The 23319-nt window shown below is 37.8% G+C and overlaps 2 protein-coding genes across 2 annotated transcripts; both read right to left on the bottom strand.

Moving 5' to 3' along the window:
• Positions 1-216: 216 nt before the first annotated feature.
• LOC122913451 lies at positions 217-1179 on the bottom strand. The gene has a single exon (XM_044260180.1). The coding sequence runs from the start codon at positions 1177-1179 to the stop codon at positions 217-219; it is 963 nt and encodes a 320-aa protein (XP_044116115.1).
• A 16518-nt stretch (positions 1180-17697) lies between these two features.
• Positions 17698-18651, bottom strand: LOC122913450. The gene has a single exon (XM_044260179.1). It carries the CDS (start codon positions 18649-18651, stop codon positions 17698-17700), a length of 954 nt encoding a protein of 317 aa, XP_044116114.1.
• Between the last annotated feature and the right edge of the window lie 4668 nt (positions 18652-23319).

The following is a 23319-nucleotide window of genomic DNA, read 5'->3' as shown; positions in this document are numbered from 1 at the left end:
AATAAAACTAAGGTTCCTTTCATACTCAAGAGTCTTTGATTTTATTCTTAGTATTTCTCCACTCATAATCACTCCAATAAGCCTCAAAGGCGTGGCTTGGAGCAGAATTTAGGAGATGTGTTATATATATATATATGTTATATTTCCCAACATTTGAACAATAAACTTAACATGTTACATATATTAGCAAATTAAGGAACTGTTTCTGACATGACATCATGACATTGATTCTATTCCTAAACACTTTCTACTCTCCAGAATTTTCTTCAGGGCAAATTTGACATCCTTATTCCGCAGGCTATAGATCAGGGGGTTCAGCATGGGCACAATGGTGGTATAAAACACGGAGGACACTTTCCCTTGGTCCATGGAGCTCACAGATGATGGCTGCAGGTACATGAAGGCAGCAGATCCATAGAAGACAGCAACAGCTGTGATGTGGGAGCTGCAGGTGCTAAAGGCTTTGGACCTGCCCTCAGTGGAGTGGATGCGGAGGATGCTGGAAAGGATGAAGACATAGGAGGCAAGGATAGTTAAGGCAGGAGTCAGGATGTTAAATGCACTCAAGACTAGGACCAGTAATTCATTGACGTAGATGTTGGAACAGGACAGCTCCAAGAGTGGGAAGAGATCACAGAAATAATGGTTAACCACATTGCTCTTGCAGAGAAGGAGTCTCATCATGAAGCCCGTGTGGATTGTAGATCCAATAATGCCCAAACTATAAACTCCTACTGTGAGCCAGAAGCAGAAGTGGGAAGACATGATGACATTGTAAAGCAGGGGATTACAGATGGCAGCATAGCGGTCATAAGCCATTACAGCCAGCATGTGACACTCTGCAATAGCAAAAACAAGGAAGAAATAGAGCTGAGTCATGCATTCAGGGTAGGAGATGACATTCATCTCTGTCACAAAGTTCACCAACATTTTGGGGGTAATGACAGTGGAATGGCAGAGATCAATGAAAGACAAGCTACTGAGGAAGTAGTACATGGGGGTGTGCAAGTGGGCACTGAGCCATATCAGCATGATCATGCCCAGGTTCCCCACCACCGTGACCACATAGATTCCTAGGAAGAGGAAGAAAAGGGGCAGCTGGGGTTCTGGTTTCTCTGTTAGCCCAGCAAGGATGAACTCGGTCACTGTAGAGTGATTTCCAGGGTCCATTATCTTCATAACAGATCCTAAGTTTAAAAGAGAGAAAATGAAATTCTTTGTAGGTGTGTGTGTATTTGAGTGTTTACACAGGTGTTTGTGTGGGTATATGTGAGGAGATAATTCCGTGGAGATCATGATTTTGTTCCTGACTAGAGGAGATTCATAAAGCAGGGATATCTTGAGTCTTTACTGCTCATCAACCAGTGACTCTGGTTGAACTGCAGAAGGAATTATAGACTTCAAGAACCTCATAATTAAGATATTTCCTAACTTGTTAAGAGAAAACACCAATTTCTATATTTTTAAGTCAATCAGAAGGGACATTACTACTTTTATTTCTGAGGACTCTTTCTTCTCCTATGTTCTATATGTATATTATATTAATGTCATGCTTGTCAAATGACAGTTTCAACTTATTCAGAATAGCGTATGTTTTCTATACTGAGTAAATATACAATTCTTAAGTCTGAAAAAACTCATTATGCTACTCTGGAGCTATTTTCCTTACTAGTACCACAACTCAAAATAACTGAAGGACTGAACAGCTCCTGATATCTTTCCACTAGAGACTTTCTCCTCTATATGCCCCAGCTCTCTTCCTCTAGGCCTATCACCCCATGAGCAGAAACATAACTGCTTGACAGACATCTGCTGCTATTTCAACAGCTTTTCCCAGAACAAGGAACCATTCCCCCTTCTAATTTAGTCATCCCAGGGTGTAATATAATGGCTTAAATGGAGGCCATGTATTCATTCCACCTATGTGACCAAGGGTACAGTGGTCTATGACTGGTCTAAGCAATTTGGATTTCATGGTTGAAGTGGTGGAGGTCAGAAAATTATTCATATTCTCAAAATGTAAGAAGGGTTTTTTATAACACACTCTAGGTGTTACTTATGCTGGTCTTCTCTTAAGTCACGTATTTTGCCTGTGTTCTCTATAGGATTCCAAGGTGGTGAAGATGTGGATTACTAGTACGTGTGCAAATACACTTAGAAATTTTAGGTTATTCAGCCTATACTAATCTAGAGTATGACGTGTTTTTTTTAAAAAAGATTAATGTCACTTTAGTTTATATTTGAAAAGAAAATGAGTACATTCAGGGAACCTGAGTGCTCAGCTGTTAAGTGTCTGCGTTTTGCTCAGGTCCTGATCCTGGGGTTGCTAGGATCAAGTCCGCCTCAGGCTTCCTGTATGGCAGGAGTCTGCTTCTCCCTCTCAGTCTGTGCCTAGCCCCTGCCCTGCTCCTGCTCTCTCTTGCTTGCTCTTTCTCAAGTAAATAAATGACATCTTAAAGAAGAAAGAAAGAAAAAAATTGAGTACATTCTAGAAAATGCAAATTCTTAATCTTAGGTATCTTTCGAGCAACAGTTGGATTCGTGTTTTTAGTTGGGGATACAATACTTTATGTGATAGTAGAAAAATGGGCAAACTGCAGAAAGAATGATGTAGAAATTTTTTATTTGAAGAATGGCTCAAATAAGTGAAAATATTTTGCTAGCAAAGCAAAGATTCATGTGGCACATGGCAGGTTCCTCAATCTTCAATAGATTGCTTTAGTTAAGAAGCACCATACTTAACTGCCCATGTCTCCAAAAGAATGAAATAAAACTGCTTGAAACCCTGGAGAGAAATATTTGTTTTCACAACAAAGATAACAGTCTCAGAAATACCCTGAGCTTATCATCAGAAATGTTTGAGTTTGTAACCTGAATATCCACTCTCCAAGCTGACTTTGTTTAAGGACTCAAGTGCCTGATGGGTGATTGGATTAAATCATCCTTATCACCTCTTCCAGTTCCTCTCTTTCATGATTCTCTAATTCTAGGAGGTCTTGATTATTAAGTTACACAAGATGGATTGAAATCTCAACTCAACCCCAAATTTTCTGTACGGTAATTATATCCACTCTCCAACCCTCTGAAAAACAAAAATGCTATTAACTGTCTCCAGTGAAAACTTACTTAAATGATGCCTACAAGATGCTGAGCACAGTTCCTGGCTCCTGGTAAGAACTTAAGAATGTCAATGTTATTTTAATTTTAATCTTTTGAGTTTTGCTCTGTCTTATCTTTTATTTGACCAACATTTTCATCCTTTAATGAGGACCAAACTTAATTTTTGTTCCTCAGCACATCTTCTTGTTGCTCCTTCTGGCATTAAGACATACAAAAATAAAGAGATTTAAAATTTTTCACTCAATATTGACTTCCTAAAATCATCAATATTTTTCATAGTCTTCAAATAAAGTCGAAGCTAATTTCCTTGTCATTCAAAGATTTATATCATCTGGTAACAAAAAGAAAACTTTTCTTATTTCCCAGCAAGTATCACATGATTTAACTATTTCACAAAAACGCATTAGTAGACTCCCATAATATTGTTTTAGTTCTTTTTTTTTTTTTTTAATTTCATTTATTCTCTGTGTCCTGTGAAATCTGTTTACTGGTTAGGGCCCTTTAGTTAAGGGCTCCAGTAGTGAAAGCTCCAGTGCACTGTGAGGGAGCTAGAGGAGAGAATTCTAAAATTTTAAAAGTTACAGACCAGGACATGTTCAGACATACCCCTCTTGCTCCCCCAAACTGCAGCCATGTATAATTTTCTCCTTCATTCCTCTGAAGGGAAAATGACTCTAATGATGCTGGTGGATAGTTCTGAGTACTAACCTTGTAAGACTTCTTGGTGGCGAGGGGGCCTTGGATTAAAAGCCTTCACGGCAATAATTTGGGGCAATAATTTGATCCTGATCTCTACTGAAGCCAATTCCCTTCTACACAGGTTAGTTAATATGATAATTTTTTTATACTAGGTAGTGATGCCAAGAGTCCGATTAGGAACAAGTTATGATAATCATCTCCCACTAGTGCCTCATCCCATGAGTATCAACCTTTGGGAAAAGAAGCAATCAGAATTTTTCTTTTTCCCTCTCGGTTTTCAAGTGTTTGCTAGTGCCACATAAGTGAGATTTCTTGTTCTTGTTAAATTACGGATTGAAAACAAGAAAGTATTGGGAGGTTGGGGTACCAGGTGGTGGGTATTATAGAGAGCACGGATTGCATGGAGCACTGGGTGTGGTGAAAAAATAATGAATACTGTTTTTCAGAAAATAAATAAATTGAAAAAAAAATGGACAAAAAAAATTGGTTTGCCTATACGGGTAGTATTGATTGGGTTAAGGGGATTGCTTTGAAGTTTAACTCTATATGAATATTGGAAGATAAAAGTGAAAGGGAATAAACTAGACTAAACTAAACTAAAATTTTTAAAAAGAGGAGGAATTCAAAAAGTAGAAATGCAAAGGAAAAACATAGGTGTGTGTTTCAAAAAGTTCAGGGTAGAAGGTTATTATGGAATTTGATGTACTGGACAGCTCGTTGTGATGGTTATTAGGTTAAAAAAAATTTACCTATATATTAAAAAAAAAATGAACCAGAATAGTGGGAATGAATGAAAAATAAAAGTTTTCCTATGAAGTTAAAAAAAAAAAAAGAAAGTATTAACTTTTGCTGGTGTTTCAGTGAATTTCACACCAAGCTATTTAAAAGTTAAAAAATTCATGGAACTTTATAAACATACCCTAAAGGAATTTTCTGAACTAATGTCCCAAAAAGGATAACAGAAATATGATGGGTGCCACATATATGAGCCATATAAGTAATTGTAAGCTTACTAATAGATACATTAAAAAAGTTAAAAAGAAAAAAAAAAGTTAAAAAGAGGTGACATTATTTCAATAACATATTTTATTTAATTCAATGTACCTAAAATATTACCATTTCTACATGTAATCAATATGATTTCACTCATATGTGGAATTTAAGAAACAAAACAGATAAAATAGGGGAAGAGAAGGAAAAATCAAACAAGACGAAATCAGATAGGGAAGTAAACCATAAGAGACTCTCAATCACAGGAAATAAATAGAGTGGCTGGAGGGGAGGTAGGTGGGGGATGGGGTAAGTGGGTGATGGGCATTAATGAGGGCACATGATGTGATGAGCACTGGGTGTGGTTATAGGCAACTGATAAATCACTAAATTCTACCCCTGAAACTAGTAATACGCTATATGTTAACAAAACTGAATTTACATAAAAAATTAAAGAAAAAAAGGATAAATAGAAAATTAGGGAAAACAATCACAGATGTAAGATTTAAAAGTTTTATTTTCATTGACTTCTACAAACTAGATTTCATGTTGTCCTCATAAAACAGCATTACGTGGGATACTTTAACTTGGGGCTGGATAAAAAACACCTGCTAGATATTGCCAGAACCCCATGAGAAGTTCCTAACAAGTCTAACAAAGGAAGATCATGACCGATTTTCCTCTAAAATTAAGAGAGATGTATTGAGGAACAATAATAGCTACATTAGCCCTGAGACAATCCATATGTCTTCCCAGACTTTCAGCATTTGACCATTTTGAAACTTGCATAAAACAAGACACAATGTACTTTCCATTTTCCTACTATGAATCCTTTAGGATGATTCAAACTTACAAGGTCAGCTTACATCTGGCCCCAACTATTCTCTGATTGTTCTTGCTACTAAATGAGCCCTGGATATAACATTTAAATGGAGATAACCAATATCTTAAGGCAAAACAGAGTAAGTACTGGTGGGATCATTTGGCTGTATTGAGGGCTCTCTTAGAATTTTTGGAAAATATCAACTCAACTACAAGGTCTATCCTGGAGAGTATGATTCTCAAGAGCTCACAATAATGGAATCTGAAAACTCAAGATATATATTTTAATGTGCTGTCCCTCATGCGCTATATTCCTTTCTCTTAGCATCTGTGTCCATTTAAAATCTACTTATAGGATCGGGAAACACGATTCTTTCTGGAATCCAACCAGTCTCAACTCAGAGAAATTTTTTTTGTGTGTGAAATTTTGGTTTATTCTTTTTTTTTATTATGTTCAGTTAGCCAACATATAGCACATCATTAGTTTTTGAGGTAGTGTTCAACGATTCATTAGTTGCATAGAACACCCAGTGCTCATCAGAGAAATTTTTACATCAAGCCCAATATTTCCGTTTCTCCCCATAAACACAATACAGAGCTAAGTTAATCATTTCATACAGGTGAGAGGCATAAGCTCTCATTATGTGCTTGTGAGATAGAGGTCTGCGGGTTGTTGCTTTACAATCAGACATAGAACATATTCGAGTGTTTATTTATCCAGGATTTCCCCACATGTTTGATCACCAAGTCACCGAGGGAGCTTACAGTATTTCTAAAACTTATGACTGTGAAAATCTAAGCATGATTATAATGACAAAGCCATACTTCCTGAATCATCCTCCCTACACTCAGTCTTTTCCTCGAGGGACAATTTAATCTCTGTATAGCTCTGATAAACAGATTCTCTTTCATGTCTTCTTCTGAAGGTTACCTCCACAGCTCTACATAATTCACACATCTTCTATTTCCAGATGATCAATTTCAGGTGTTATCTCCACTATTCTATGACCTCACTTTACTTAAATCATGATCACTGTCTCCCCTCTATCCTCATATCTGAAGCCTTTTTTTTTTTAATTCTTTTCTTAGTGGCTCCTAAATCTTTAGAAAGTATTCTCGAACCTTTTTATTCATCAACTGCCCAAAATCTCTCAATTTATCCGGAGAGATTTTTATTAGAAATTTCTTTTTTTTTTTTTTTTTGTTTTGTTTTGTTTTTTTTTTTGTTTTTGTTTTTGTTTTTTTTTTCCCAATTTATTTATTTTCAGAAAAACAGTATTCATTATTTTTTCACCACACCCAGTGCTCCATGCAAGCTGTGCCCTCTATAATACCCACCACCTGGTACCCCAACCTCCCACCCCCCCGCCACTTCAAACCCCTCAGACTGTTTTTCAGAGTCCATAGTCTCTCATGGTTCATCTCCCCTTCCAATTTACCCAAAAGCACATACCCTCCCCAATGCCCATAACCCTACCCCCCTTCTCCCAACCCCCCTCCCCCCAGCAACCCACAGTTTGTTTCGTGAGATTAAGAGTCACTTATGGTTTGTCTCCCTCCCTATCCCATCTTGTTTCATGGATTCTTCTACCCACTTAAGCCCCCATGTTGCATCACCACTCCCTCATATCAGGGAGATCATATGATAGTTGTCTTTCTCCGCTTGACTTATTTCGCTAAGCATGATACGCTCTAGTTCCATCCATGTTGTCGCAAATGGCAAGATTTCGTTTCTTTTGATGGCTGCATAGTATTCCATTGTGTATATATACCACATCTTCTTGATCCAGTCATCTGTTGATGGACATCTAGGTTCTTTCCATAGTTTGGCTATTGTGGACATTGCTGCTATAAACATTCGGGTGCACGTGCCCCTTTGGATCACTACGTTTGTATCTTTAGGGTAAATTCCCAGTAGTGCAATTGCTGGGTCATAGGGCAGTTCTATTTTCAACATTTTGAGGAATCTACATGCTGTTTTCCAGAGTGGTTGCACCAGCTTGCATTCCCACCAACAGTGTAGGAGGGTTCCCCTTTCTCCGCATCCTCGCCAGCATCTGTCATTTCCTGACTTGTTGATTTTAGCCATTCTGACTGGTGTGAGGTGATATCTCATTGTGGTTTTGATTTGTATTTCCCTGATGCCGAGTGATATGGAGCACTTTTTCATGTGTCTGTTGGCCATCTGGATGTCTTCTTTGCAGAAACGTCTGTTCATGTCCTCTGCCCATTTCTTGATTGGATTATTTGTTCTTTGGGTGTTGAGTTTGTTAAGTTCTTTATAGATTTTGGACACTAGTCCTTTATCTGATATGTCGTTTGCAAATATCTTCTCCCATTCTGTCAGTTGTCTTTTGGTTTTGTTAACTGTTTCCTTTGCTGTGCAAAAGCTTTTGATTTTGATGAAATCCCAAAAGTTCATTTTTGCTCTTGCTTCCCTTGCCTTTGGCGATGTTCCTAGGAAGATGTTGCTGCGGCTGAGGTCGAAGAGGTTGCTGCCTGTGTTCTCCTCAAGGATTTTGATGGATTCCTTTCTCACATTGAGGTCCTTAATCCATTTTGAATCTATTTTTGTGTGTGGTGTAAGGAAATGGTCCAATTTCATTTTTCTGCACGTGGCTGTCCAATTTTCCCAACACCATTTATTGAAGAGGCTGTCTTTTTTCCATTGGACATTCTTTCCTGCTTTGTCGAAGATTAGTTGACCATAGAGTTGAGGGTCTATTTCTGGGCTCTCTATTCTGTTCCATTGGTCTATGTGTCTGTTTTTGTGCCAGTACCATGCTGTCTTGATGATGACAGCTTTGTAATAAAGCTTGAAGTCCGGAATTGTGATGCCACCAACTTTGGCTTTATTTTTCAATATCCCTTTGGCTATTCGAGGTCTTTTCTGGTTCCATATAAATTTTAAAATTATTTGTTCCGTTTCTTTGAAAAAGATGGATGGTACTTTGATAGGAATTGCATTAAATGTGTAGATTGCTTTAGGTAGCATAGACATTTTCACAATATTTATTCTTCCAATCCAGGAGCATGGAACATTTTTCCATTTCTTTGTGTCTTCCTCAATTTCTTTCATGAGTACTTTATAGTTTTCTGAGTATAGATTCTGTGCCTCTTTGGTTAGGTTTATTCCTAGGTATCTTATGGTTTGGGGTGCAATTGTAAATGGGATTGACTCCTTAATTTCTCTTTCTTCTGACTTGTTGTTGGTGTAGAGAAGTGCAACTGATTTCTGTGCATTGATCTTATATCCTGACACTTTACTGAATTCCTGTATAAGTTCTAGCAGTTTTGGAGTGGAGTCTTTTGGGTTTTCCACATAGAGTATCATATCATCTGCGAAGAGTGATAATTTGACTTCTTCTTTGCCGATTTGGATGCCTTTAATTTCCTTTTGTTGTCTGATTGCTGAGGCTAGGACTTCTAGTACTATGTTGAATAGCAGTGGTGATAATGGACATCCCTGCCGTGTTCCTGACCTTAGTGGAAAAGCTTTCAGTTTTTCTCCATTGAGAATGATATTTGCAGTGGGTTTTTCATAGATGGCTTTGATGATATTGAGGTATGTGCCCTCTATCCCTACACTTTGAAGGGTTTTGATCAGGAAGGGATGCTGTACTTTGTCAAATGCTTTTTCAGCATCTATTGAGAGTATCATATGGTTCCTGTTCTTTCTTTTATTGATGTGTTGTATCACATTGACTGATTTGCGGATGTTGAACCAACCTTGCAGCCCTGGGATAAATCCCACTTGGTCGTGGTGAATAATCCTTTTAATGTACTGTTGAATCCTATTGGCTAGTATTTTGGTGAGAATTTTTGCATCTGTGTTCATCAAGGATATTGGTCTATAGCTCTCTTTTTTGATGGGATCCTTGTCTGGTTTTGGGATCAAGGTGATGCTGGCCTCATAAAATGAGTTTGGGAGTTTTCCTTCCATTTCTATTTCTTGGAACAGTTTCAGGAGAATAGGAATTAGTTCCTCTTTAAATGTTTGGTAGAATTCCCCCGGGAAGCCATCTGGCCCTGGGCTTTTGTTTGTTTGGAGATTTTTAATGACTGTTTCAATCTCCTTACTGGTTATGGGTCTGTTCAGGCTTTCTATTTCTTCCTGGTTCAATTTTGGTAGTTTATATGTTTCTAGGAATGCATCCATTTCTTCCAGATTGTCAAATTTGTTGGCGTAGAGTTGCTCATAGTATGTTCTTATAATAGTTTGTATTTCTTTGGTGTTAGTTGTGATCTCTCCTCTTTCATTCATGATTTTATTTATTTGGGTCCTTTCTCTTTTCTTTTTGATAAGTCTGGCCAAGGGTTTATCAATTTTATTAATTCTTTCAAAGAACCAGCTCCTAGTTTGGTTGATTTGTTCTATTGTTTTTTTGGTTTCTATTTCATTGATTTCTGCTCTGATCTTTATGATTTCTCTTCTCCTGCTGGGCTTAGGGTTTCTTTCTTGTTCTTTCTCCAGCTCCTTTAGGTGTAGGGTTAGGTTGTGTACCTGAGACCTTTCTTGTTTCTTGAGAAAAGCTTGTACCGCTATATATTTTCCTCTCAGGACTGCCTTTGTTGTGTCCCACAGATTTTGAACCGTTGTATTTTCATTATCATTTGTTTCCATGATTTTTTTCAATTCTTCTTTAATTTCCCGGTTGACCCATTCATTCTTTAGAAGGATGCTGTTTAGTCTCCATGTATTTGTGTTTTTTCCAAACTTCCTCTTGTGGTTGAGTTCTAGCTTCAGAGCATTGTGGTCTGAAAATATGCAGGGAATGATCCCAATCTTTTGATACCGGTTGAGTCCTGATTTAGGACCGAGGATGTGATCTATTCTGGAGAATGTTCCATGTGCACTAGAGAAGAATGTGTATTCTGTTGCTTTGGGATGAAATGTTCTGAATATATCTGTGATGTCCATCTCATCCAGTGTATCATTTAAGGCCTTTATTTCCCTGTTGATCTTTTGCTTGGATGATCTGTCCATTTCAGTGAGGGGAGTGTTAAAGTCCCCTACTATTATTGTATGATTGTTGATGTGTTTCTTTGATTTTGTTATTAATTGGTTTATATAGTTGGCTGCGCCCACGTTGGGGGCATAGATATTTAAAATTGTTAGATCTTCTTGTTGGACAGACCCTTTGAGTATGATATAGTGTCCTTCCTCATCTCTTATTATAGTCTTTGGCTTAAAATCTAATTGATCTGATATAAGGATTGCCACTCCTGCTTTTTTCTGATGTCCATTAGCATGGTAAATTCTTTTCCACCCCCTCACTTTAAGTCTGGAGGTGTCTTCGGGTTTAAAATGAGTTTCTTGGAGGCAACATATAGATGGGTTTTGTTTTTTTATCCATTCTGATACCCTGTGTCTTTTGATTGGGGCATTTAGCCCATTAACATTCAGGGTAACTATTGAGAGATATGATTTTAGTGCCATTGTATTGCCTGTAAGGTGACTGTTACTGTATATTGTCTCTGTTCCTTTCTGATCTACCACTTGTAGGCTCTCTCTTTGCTTAGAGGACCCCTTTCAGTATTTCCTGTAGAGCTGGTTTGGTGTTTGCAAATTCTTTCAGTTTTTGTTTGTCCTGGAAGCTTTTAATCTCTCCTTCTATTTTCAATGATAGCCTAGCTGGATATAGTATTCTTGGCTGCATGTTTTTCTCGTTTAGTGCTCTGAAAATGTCATGCCAGCTCTTTCTGGCCTGCCAGGTCTCTGTGGATAAGTCAGCTGCCAATCTAATACTTTTACCATTGTATGTTACAGACTTCTTTTCCCGGGCTGCTTTCAGGATTTTCTCTTTGTCACTAAGGCTTGTAAATTTTACTATTAGGTGACGGGGTGTGGGCCTATTCTTATTGATTTTGAGGGGCGTTCTCTGAACCTCCTGAATTTTGATACTCGTTCCCTTTGCCATATTGGGGAAATTCTCCCCAATAATTCTCTCCAGTATACCTTCTGCTCCCCTCTCTCTTTCTTCTTCTTCTGGAATCCCAATTATTCTAATGTTGTTTCGTCTTATGGTGTCACTTATCTCTCGAATTCTCCCCTCATGGTCCAGTAGCTGTTTGTCCCTCTTTTGCTCAGCTTCTTTATTCTCTCATTTGATCTTCTATATCGCTAATTCTTTCTTCTGCCTCATTTATCCTAGCAGTGAGAGCCTCCATTTTTGATTGAACTTCATAAATAGCTTTTTTTATTTCAACTTGTTTAGATTTTAGTTCTTTTATTTCTCCAGAAAGGGCTTTTATATCTCTGGAGAGGGTTTCTCTAATATCTTCCATGCCTTTTTCAAGCCCGGCTATAACCTTGAGAATTGTCATTTTGAACTCTAGATCTGACATATTACCAATGTCTGTATTGATTAGGTCCCTAGCCTTCGGTACTGCCTCTTGTTCTTTTTTTTGTTGTGAATTTTTCCGCCTTGTCATTTTGTCCAGCTAAGAGTATATGAAGGAGCAAGTAAAATACTAAAAGGGTGGCAACAATCCCAGGAAAATATGCTTTAACCAAATCAGAAGAGATCCCAAATCGTTTCTCCCCCCTCACGATTGGGTGAGGGATCTCCTCTGATTGGGATCTCCTTTGATTGGGATCTCCCAATCTCTTCTGATTGGGATCTCCCAATCTCTTCTGATTGGGATCTCTTCTGATTTGGGGATAAAAAGAGGTTCAAAAAGAAAGAAAGAAAAAAAAGAAAAAAAGAATTAAAAAAAAGAGATTGAATTAAAAATTCAATCAAGAATTTAAAAAAGAATTAAGAAAAATAAAGATTGAAGAGATTAGGATCTCTTCTGATTTGGGGATAAAAAAAGGTTCAAAAAGAAAGAAAGAAAAAAAAGAATTAAAAAAAAGAAAATGAATAAACAAAAGTATAAAAAAGAAAAAAATATATATTAGATAATCTAGTTAAAAAACGTTAAAAGAGAAAAGGGTAAACGTTATAAAAAATTTTAGCAGAAGAAGAGAAAAAAAAATGAAAAAGAAAAAAATTAAATTAACTGCAAGACTGAAAAATCACAGGCAGAAAGCCATGAGTTCCATGGTTTGTTTTCTCCTCCTCTGGAATTCTGCTGCTCTCTCCTTGGTATTGAAACTGCACTCCTTGGTAGGTGAACTTGGTCTTGTCTGGATTTCTTGTTGATCTTCTGGGGGAGGGGCCTGGTGTAGTGATTCTCAAGTGTCTTTGCCCCAGGCGGAATTACACCGCCCTTACCAGGGGCCGAGCTGAGTGATCTGCTCGGCTTTGCTTTCAGGAGCTTTTGTTCCCTGAGCGCTTTCCATAGAGTTCCAGAGGACGGGAATACAAATGGCGGCCTCCTGGTCTCCGGCCCGGAGGAGCCGAGAGCCCGGGGCCCCGCTCCCCTGTGCGCCCTCAGCGAATAGCTCCCAGTAACTCGCGTCTGCCCAACCTCCGGCCGCGCTCCGAGCTCACCGAGCTTGCGGCCCATTCAAGGTAACTCCGAGCTGCGAGCTCACTGTCGGCTCTGTCTCTGCAGCCGGCTTTCCCGTTCCAATATCCGCAAGCTCTGTGACACTCGGACACCCCCGATCCTTCTGTGACCCCGCAGGACCTGAGGTCACGCCGACCCTGTGTGGGCTTCGCCCCGGTTTAGCCTCCGGAGCGATGTCCCTCAGCGGAACAGACTTTTAAAAGTCCCGATTTTGCGCTCCGTTGCTCCGCCACTTGCCGGGAGCCGGCCCCTCCCCCCGGGGTCTATCTTCCCGTCGCTTTGGATTCACTTCTCCGCCAGTCCTACCTTTCAGAAAGTGGTTGTTTTTCTGTTTCTAGAATTGCTGTTCTTCTTCTCTTCAATCTGCCGATGGATTTGCAGGTGTTTGCAATCTTTAGATAAGCTCTCTAGCTGATCTCCTGCTAGCTGAGGTAGTCTCAGCCTGCTACTTCTCCGCCATCTTGACTCCTCCCTCCTAGAAATTTCTTATTCTATCACAGGAATTAGTGAATCATAGTCTTTGAGGTCATAGGTCAGTGCCTCCGACTGTAGGTCTTCAGTTTGCATTTCTCTGGCTTCAGGGTAGCAAACTCCTCTTCCCCCATGGGTCCCTGAGTGGTTCTCATCACTGAGCTCTGTAGGTTGCTCCTGGTTTCAGGCATGCCAGGCACCAAGTAACATGGGGACAAATCCTCTTGAGGATTTCCATGTCTCAGGGTACAAGCTTTTGAGAAAAGAAGTACTTATCTTTAGCATTCCCCCATTTGTTCTAGGAATTCTTCATCAATTCTGATTTTATCAGTTAATGATAAAGATTTTTCATAGGATCACCTGAGGATTTTTTTTTTTTAAGATTTTCTTTATTTATTTGACAGACAGAGATCACAAGCAGGCAGAGAGGCAGGCAGAGAGGGGGAGGCAGGCTGCCTGCTGAGCAGAGAGCCTGATGCGGGGCTCAATCCCAGGACCCTGGGACCATGACCTGAGCAGAAGGCAGAGGCTTTAACACACTGAGCCACCTAGGTGCCCCAGGATTTTTTTTTTTTTTTTAATGTAGGTTCATGTCCATTAGGTCCGAGTGGGATTTGAGATTCTGCATTTCTTACAAGCACCTAGTCAGTGCAGTTGGTTCACAACCCACACTGTGAATAGCCCATTTTAGAGGATCAAGGCAGACCCTCACAGGGTATCTTTCTGTTAAGGGGGTCAGGATTTTAAAGCAGTGAATTGAACCATTTTTCCTACATAGGAAAATCTTATTTTATGCATAACTAGGTAATATACTTACTTGATTCAAAAGTCAGGTCTATATAAAATTGGATATTAAAGGTGTAGGGTAAGAATTCAGAATTTTGATGTATTATTTGCTTTTGTGAGGTCCTCACTAAAAATAATCCCACCTGCTAAATGGTATGTTTAAAGAAAATATTTTATTGCAGGCACCAGTGTTCCATACTAATTAATTCTCCTTTCTTATATATTTTTAATTTTTTCCCCAAAGCTGGAATAATTGGAAGCAGATTTATTACAGTATGAGTTAAGGTAAATGGGACACTCACATCAGGGGAGCTCTTATAATATATCATTACATATATTAAGTTCAATTCTTTTTAAAGAAGTTTACTTTTACGTTAGTGTCGGGTTACATCAGTGTGTTTCACTTATAACAGCACATTTAAAATAATCAAGGGAGTTTTTAAAAATCTCTATATCCAGCTGGAACCCCATATCAATTAAACCACAGTTTGGGGGTCTGAGTTCTGATAATGATATGTTTTCTAAAACCTGTCAAACTTAAAAAAAAAAAAAAAAGATTTATTTATTTATTTTTGGGAGGGGGAGAGCATGCGCACACATGCATGCACAAGGCAGGGAAGGAGCAGAGGGAGAGAGTCTTCAGGCAGACTCCCCACTGAGCACAAAGCCTGACATGCGACTTGATCTCACAACCCTGAGATCATGACCTGAGCTGAAATCTGGAGTTGGATACCCAGCCAACTGAGCCACCCAGGTACCCCCAACTTGTCAAACTTCAATGTGCACAGGAATAACCTGGGAATCTTGTTCAAAAGTAGGTTCTTGATTTAGGAAAGCCAGTGTATGGTTTGAGATAATGCATTTTAACACACTCTTAGATTTTACCCATCCTGGTGGTCTGTGGACTCCCCTCGAGGAACAATGCATCAAATGATCTCTTGTTCTGAGTCCCTTTCACTATCTATAATCCATGCAGATTCAAGCAAGGTTTTGTATGCTCACACATCACAAAGCTTCTTTCAGCTTTGGAATAGCAGTGGTTGCCAAGTTCCAGGATGTTTACTGGAGAAACTATGTGTCCAAAATGCCACTTTGCAAGTGAGCAGACTAATCTGCCTGTTTTCTCAGTGTGCTGAATAAAAGGAGCAGGAGCAGAGTTGGAGGAAGGGAGTTGGAGGTTAAGACAGAAACGGGAAGGGTATAAAACGAACCTTCCATAAATGATTACACAATAATGAAAATAATTGAGATTCATGGAAACCATAGTTTTCATTTTGTCAGGGTATATGTACTGATTCAGAAAATTAAATATATATGTGTATATATATTATATGTGTACATATAACATGTATATGTATACATATTTTATACAGAGAGAGAAACAAACAGAGAGAGTTGAGTTTTATAAGACTTATGTGACCTAATTGCCTTGCTGCCTTGTCATCATGGTCCTTCTATATAATAATTCAGACTCAAAATTTGCATTCATCCTTACACTTTTCTGTACCTCAACTCACCTCCATTCGGCTCTGTCTGAATGATCCATTTTTCAAAAACCTCTTGAGCGTCTCCTTCCTTTCTAGCTCTGCTGCCATTGCATGCAGTGTCTTGCTTAGAACAATCAAATGGCGCTGACCAGTCTTGATTCAGCCTTAATGTCTTTCCATCCATCTTCCTCACCACCTTAAGTATGATACTGCTAGCATGCAAAGCTAATTGTTTCACTTGCTTAAAAAACATTCAGCAGCTCCTATCACTAAGATAGTCATGTCTTGTAGTGATCCAGATGTGATTCATGAACTGTCCTCTGTCCACTTTTCTCTTTTAGTAGCTTTACATATTACCCAAAATATGACATGATTTTCTGAGTCTGCAGAGACTTTGGCCCCCTTTTTCTTGAAGAGACCATTACCTTTCATTTAACCTGTATTTTATATAGGGCCTGAAGCTGCAGTGATTCAAGGGTCTACCCACCAGCACTCTGTCCTGCACGAGTCCATTTGTGTCTACTGGACAGAGCACTGGGCCAGGAATCATGCCCAAGACAGGAGTCGTAATTGTAGCCATTTTCCCGTCCTTTTCTTGGACTGATGAAAATTAAGTCACACAAAAACTATGGGGACTTTTTGAAAATGAATGTTTGACATGAATAAGCAGAGAGTGGAATACAAGAGTAGTGAGATAAATATTCTTGTCCTGTATTTGGATACTCGATGTAAACACTGCAACTTTTTGTATCAGGTGAATAACATAAACACAGTAACCTAAGAACATCGTTGTGACAACAATAAGGTGGATGGTTTGAATTGAGAAGAGACAGAAAACAGCTAAATATTTAGAGTATCATACAAATCCACAGTAACAAGATGTTAAAAGCCCAGAAGCAGAAAAGCAAAATATGAAAGGAAAGGCAAAATGTTTTAAAGATGAAATTGGCATGCTATGGCAATTATTTGTAAATTATGGGGAAAAGAGCATGAACCACATAAAAATGGTATGACTTAGTAGGATTTTTGGCTTTCATAGGGGTTACTTCATAAATAGCTACAGCATCACTGGTATAGAGACAAAATAATGTTGGTTGGGCTGCTTTTATATAAATTATTGCTATCAAGAATGATAACTTGAGCTTCTGTAAGGAGAGTCTACCAGGTGTGAAAGATTTTGATCCTATAAAATGAAATAAAAGTGAAAATAATATTGAAGTTATCTGTAGGAAAACAGCATTCTTACATAAGGAACTGGAGATGTAATCTGGTTTTGGAAGGAAAATCTTGAGGATGTTCTAGACCTATCCACAGTTACATGAGACCAAATCATCATTTGAGTAAAATCATGGGTCCTGGAGCCAAACTTTCTAGGATCAATCATTTATGTTTGGGACATAGGGCATTTACTCAAACGAATTAAGGTTCTATTTCATCTTTGAAAGAGAAGCAATACAAGGGCTTTTCCTGAGGAAAACTAAAAACTTTTGGCAAGTAAATATTATAAATAAAGCATTCATTTAAAGTGCTGAACATAGTGCTTGATATTTCACAAAATCTTAAAAATCTACAAACTACTATTATCTTCAAAAATTATCTTCATCATCATCATCATCATCATCGTTCTTATTATTTCTATTATCATTAAAAATAAAACCAGGGCTCCTTTTACTCAAGAGCCTTTGATTTTATTCTTAGTATTTCTATACTCATAATCACTCCAATAAACTTCCAAGGAATGGCCTGGAGAAGAATGTAGGAAACGTGTTATGTGGGAGAATGTCATTGAATTTCCAAACATTTGAACAATAAACTTAACATGTTACAGATATTAACAAATTAAAAAACTGTTTCTGACATGACATCATGATATTGATTCTATTCCTGAACACTTTCTACTTTCCAGAATTTTCTTCAGGGCAAATTTGACATCCTTATTCCGCAGGCTATAGATCAGGGGGTTCAGCATGGGCACAATGGTGGTATAAAACACGGAGGACACTTTCCCTTGGTCCATGGAGCTCACAGATGATGGCTGCAGGTACATGAAGGCAGCAGATCCATAGAAGACAGCAACAGCTGTGATGTGGGAGCTGCAGGTGCTAAAGGCTTTGGACCTGCCCTCAGTGGAGTGGATGCGGAGGATGCTGGAAAGGATGAAGACATAGGAGGCAAGGATAGTTAAGGCAGGAGTCAGGATGTTAAATGCACTCAAGACTAGGACCAGTAATTCATTGACGTAGATGTTGGAACAGGACAGCTCCAAGAGTGGGAAGAGATCACAGAAATAATGGTTAACCACATTGCTCTTGCAGAGAAGGAGTCTCATCATGAAGCCCGTGTGGATTGTAGATCCAATAATGCCCAAACTATAAACTCCTACTGTGAGCCAGAAGCAGAAGTGGGAAGACATGATGACATTGTAAAGCAGGGGATTACAGATGGCAGCATAGCGGTCATAAGCCATTACAGCCAGCATGTGACACTCTGCAATAGCAAAAACAAGGAAGAAATAGAGCTGAGTCATGCATTCAGGGTAGGAGATGACATTCATCTCTGTCACAAAGTTCACCAACATTTTGGGGGTAATGACAGTGGAATGGCAGAGATCAATGAAAGACAAGCTACTGAGGAAGTAGTACATGGGGGTGTGCAAGTGGGCACTGAGCCATATCAGCATGATCATGCCCAGGTTCCCCACCACCGTGACCACATAGATTCCTAGGAAGAGGAAGAAAAGGGGCAGCTGGAGTTCTGGTTTCTCTGTTAGCCCAGCGAGGATGAAGTCAGTCACTGTAGAGTGATTTCCAGGGTCCATTATCCTCTCAAAGTTTTCTAAGCTTAAAAAACAGAAAATAAGAGTACTTGTGTGGGGTGTGTGAATGTGTATATACATATGTATGTGTGTATGTGTGTGAGGGAGAGAATAATTTTATGGAGATCATTATTTTATCCTGCACCAAAGGACATTCCTAATGCAGGTATCTCTTGAATCTCCTCTATCACTCTGGGACAACCAATGATTCCAGCTGACCAGAGGAGAATTCAAGAAACTTCAAACTAAGATATTTCCAATTTTAATAGAAAACTCCAGGTTTACATGCTTTGAGTCTGTTAGTAGGGAAGTTACTACTGTTATGTCTTTTTTTTTAGCTTTTTATTCAAATTCCAGTTAGTTAACATACAGTATAACATTATTTTCAGGTTACAGTATGGTGATGCAAGTGCTGTTATTTCTAATGACTCTTTCCTATATGTATATAATCATCCTATATCCCATGGGATATCCTATATGTCTATATTAATGCCATGGCATATTAATCAAATGTCATAATGATTAAATTGTCATTCAGTTGAAAATAAGAAAGAGTAATATGTTTTCTACAAGTAATAAACACAGGATTCATAAGTCTGTGAAAAGCTGTTAATTTGGTCTGAATCATTTTCCTTACTAGAATTTCTGCACAAAATACCTGAAGGACTGGGCAGCTAGCAATATCATTCCACCTGGAATTCTGCTTCTCTGCTTGTCCTAGTTTCCTCTACCCAGACCTACTACCTCACAAGGTAAGAATATAACATAACTATACCTCAACAACTTTCCAAGAGTGAAAACTGTCTTCCTTCCTTTATAATTTAAATAATCCCAGGGGAGTGATCTAATGGCTATTTAGATCATTTATTCTACCTCTGTGGCCAGAGAAGCAGAAGACTATGAATGGTTTATGTTAATTGGACATCATGGTGGTAGTGGAGGTCAGAAAATTACTCTTATTCCCAAAATATGAGAAAGGTTTTGGAAGAAAAACACTAGGTGTCTTCTTGTCATGTATTTTGCATGTACTCTCTACAGAATTTTAGGATGGTAGAGACATGGATTATTAGAACACATGCAAAATACAATTAGAAATATTAGTTTCAATTCACTACTAGTCAACAATGTGATATTTTTTAAAAAGACTAATAGATATTCCATTTACACTGCAAAGAAAACTAGATTCTAGAAAATGGAAATTCATTTTCTTAATACTCAAGCCATAGTTGGAATAGTGTTCTTAATTTGAGATAGAATACTATATGTGATTTAGAAAAAACTGGACAATTTCAGAAAAATTATTTAGAAATCTTGTCTTTAGATGAATGGCTGAAATAACTGAGGGTATTTAATTACCAAAAAAGCACAAAAAATTCATGTTACACATGACAGTTATTGCCAAATGTTCAATATATTGTTGCATTTAAAAGTTGTTGGACTCATTTTATATTTCTCCAAGAAAATAAGGTAAAATGACCTGCTTGAAAGTATAGGGAGGACTATCCGGTTTCACATCAAAGAAGCCTGACAATAATCACATACACCTTGATCTTACAACCAGAACTGTTAGAGCACAGCCTAAAGGGCCATTTAGTGGCTGTTGTTTATGGATACAAGCTCTAGATGGGTGGTTGGATGAAGTCATCCTTAATATTTCTTTCAATTCCAGTATTTCATGATTGTGTATCAGGACCAATAGGTCCTGATATTAAGGTAGATAGTCATGGATGCAAATAATTTTGTCTTACACTTCCACTAATCATTTGAAAAATGGAAATGTTAATTTCTTTCTCATGTGAAAATTAAATTAAATGATACCTACAAAGTGCCTAGCACAGTTCCTGACTCTTGATAAGAACTTAATAAATATCAGTGTTGTTTTAATTGTAATTTATTGAGTATCTCTCCACTATATCTTTCATTTGCCCAACAATTGTCACTCCCATAATGAAAACCAGATATGAAAACCCATAATGAAAATTTCTTTCCTCAACATATCTTCTTCTTGTTTCTGTGAATACACACAATGGGGATCCTGGGTGGCTCAGCCAGTTAAGCATGCGACTCTTGATTTAAGCTCAGGTCATGATCTCAGGGTCGTGAGATCGAGCCCTGTGTGGGGTTCCACATTCAGCAGAGAGCCTGCTTGAGATTCTCTCCCTCTGCCCCTCCCTCTGCTTGCCCTCACTCTCTATTTCTCTAAAATAAATCAATAAATCTTTAAAATAATAATAAAATTTTAAAAATACATAAATTACAGAAATTTAGAAACTTTTTACTGAATAGTAACCTCTTAAAATTATTAACATTTTCCAAAGTCTCCAAATGAAGTTCAAACCAACTTGTCATTCAAAGATTTATATCATCAGGCAACAACAAAAGATTATTCTTTTTTTCTGTTCCAACAATTATCATGTTATTTAGTTATTCCTCAAGAGTATTTAGTAGATTCTTAGTTTTTATTCATCATAGTCCTTTATCTTTTCTCTTCTTCCATTCCCTCTACCTTGTGAAACTTATTTAATAGTTAGGATCATTTAGTTAAGGAGATTAATATGAGAGCCCCAGTCAACATGACCAATTGTTTTGTGCCCATAATACTTTTCCTATGTTTACTTAAGCACTTACTTAACTTTCTATTAATTATTATGAGTTATTTACTGGTTTCCCTTCTCTACTAGACGGTAAACTCAGCACAGTCCCTGGCAGAGTGCTTTGTGTCCAGTGATCTTCAATTAATGGCTGTTAAATAAAATTGTGAAGGAAGGTTAGAGATAAGTTAACAAAGACTAAATCAACAAAGACTTCACTGCTTGAGTTGAAATGAGTAAACAAAGTATTTGCCATAACTTTATACTAGAGGGAACAGAGAGGAAAAAAAGGAACGTGTGCTCATTAGAGTGTGAATAATGGGAAGAGGACAGGTGAGGACATATAAATAACAATGTGTGTCTGTATGTGCACTGGAAAGGGAGCTTGAGTGGAAGACTAAGATTTTAAAAGCCAAGGACTGAGATTCAGACCTACCCTTCTTCTTCCCAGAGAGTTCAATGCTGTGTATTTTTCTTCTTCATTGCTCTAGGGGAGAAAATGACATGATGATGCTAGTGGATAGTTCTGAGTACTAACCTTGCAAGACTCCTTGGTGCTGAGAGGGTCATGGTCTAAGAGGGGGTTTTTTGTCAATTGTTTTTAGTCACTGATCTTGACTGATGGTGAAGTTGATGCCCAAGGCCATATGTCCCCCTCAAAGGCTGTTTGATAGGATGAGAGGATTTTATACTCTGAGTATAGATAATAAATGTCTGATTAACAAACAACGATAATGGCCTCCCACTAGAATCTTATCCCACAAGGATCCACTCTTGGGAAAAGAAACAGAACTTCCCTTTCTCCATTTGTTCTCAAGTGCTTAATAGTGCCACATAGGTGTGATTCATTGTTCTTGGTAGGTTACATATTAGTACTTAGGATGTGAGAGATATTGTAAGGACATCAGTGAATTTCATGACAAGCCATTTTAAAATGTAAAATTTCAGGAAATTTTTAAGACATACACTAAAGAAGTTTTCTAAAGTTCTTTCCCACAAAGGCAAAGTAGAAAACCTGAAAGTTTTTATTTTCATTGACCTCTGTTAACTGTACGTAGATTTCATAATGTACTCAGAAAACAGTGACACTTGGAATGTTTTAATTTGTGGCCTAAATGAAAGCATCTGACAAATATTGCATATTCCTCTGAGGAGTTCCTAACAAGAGAAAGGAGATATGATGACTTTATTTTTTCCAAAAATTAAAAGAGAAATAATGAGAAGCAACAATAACATATGTGCTATAGAGATTATTTCAGTTCTATATAAAGGCTACATCATTTTATTGGAAATAAAAATCGTATTTAACATTTTATTCAAAGTATTTATTAAATGTTATATACTTTTTGACAATAATCACAATAAATGTTCTTAATCAAATTTACTCAGAAAAGCTTTAAATTGTTGTTAGAAATGGACGTCAACCTTCTTTGTAAAGGTGTTTTTGCCAATCGCTATGAAAAGAGCAAAAATTTAGAACAGAATATTCATAAACCCTATGGAAAAAGTTACTTATTAATAATCAAACCTTAGAACAAGAAATATGGTTTGTTCTTCAGAATTTGACAACTTTGATAGAGATAATATCCATGAGCACACATTAATAGTAAACAATGGAAAAGGCATCATTATTATAAGATGAACCAGAAGTATGTCTGCTAATAGCCTGGAGTGGTCAGAAATGCATGGAGAATTAAAACTTCTGTTTGTCATTGAAAGGTATATAAAATTTGGAAAGGGAAAATGAAGTCAAGAACTCATTTCAGAGGATATTATGCTAACTGAAATAAGTCAGACAGAAAAAGAAAAATACCATGTGATTTCACTCATATTTGGAATCTAAAAAACAAAACAGGTGAATAAACAAAAAAAAATCAGAATTAGACCTATAAATACAGAGAACAAACTAATGGTTGCCAAAGGGAAGGATGGGGGCAGGGGCGGTGAGCAAAATGGATGAAGAGGAGCGGGAGAGACTGGCTTCTGGTTATGGAATAAATATGGAATGAATAAGTCACAGGAATAAAAGGCACAGCATAAGGAATATAGTCAATGATATTGTAATAATGTTTTATGGTAA

Source organism: Neovison vison, chromosome 7 (genome assembly GCF_020171115.1).
Source record: "Neovison vison isolate M4711 chromosome 7, ASM_NN_V1, whole genome shotgun sequence".
NCBI classification, from domain to species: Eukaryota; Metazoa; Chordata; class Mammalia; order Carnivora; family Mustelidae; genus Neogale; species Neogale vison.
Note: the sequence above shows the minus strand (reverse complement) of the source record. Positions and strands in the feature narration are given on the sequence as shown.

Excerpts from the sequence above, each read along its gene's own strand:
- LOC122913451 (XM_044260180.1), bottom strand. The coding sequence starts at position 1,179 with ATGAAGATAATGGACCCTGGAAATCACTCTACAGTGACCGAGTTCATC.
- LOC122913450 (XM_044260179.1), bottom strand. The coding sequence starts at position 18,651 with ATGGACCCTGGAAATCACTCTACAGTGACTGACTTCATCCTCGCTGGG.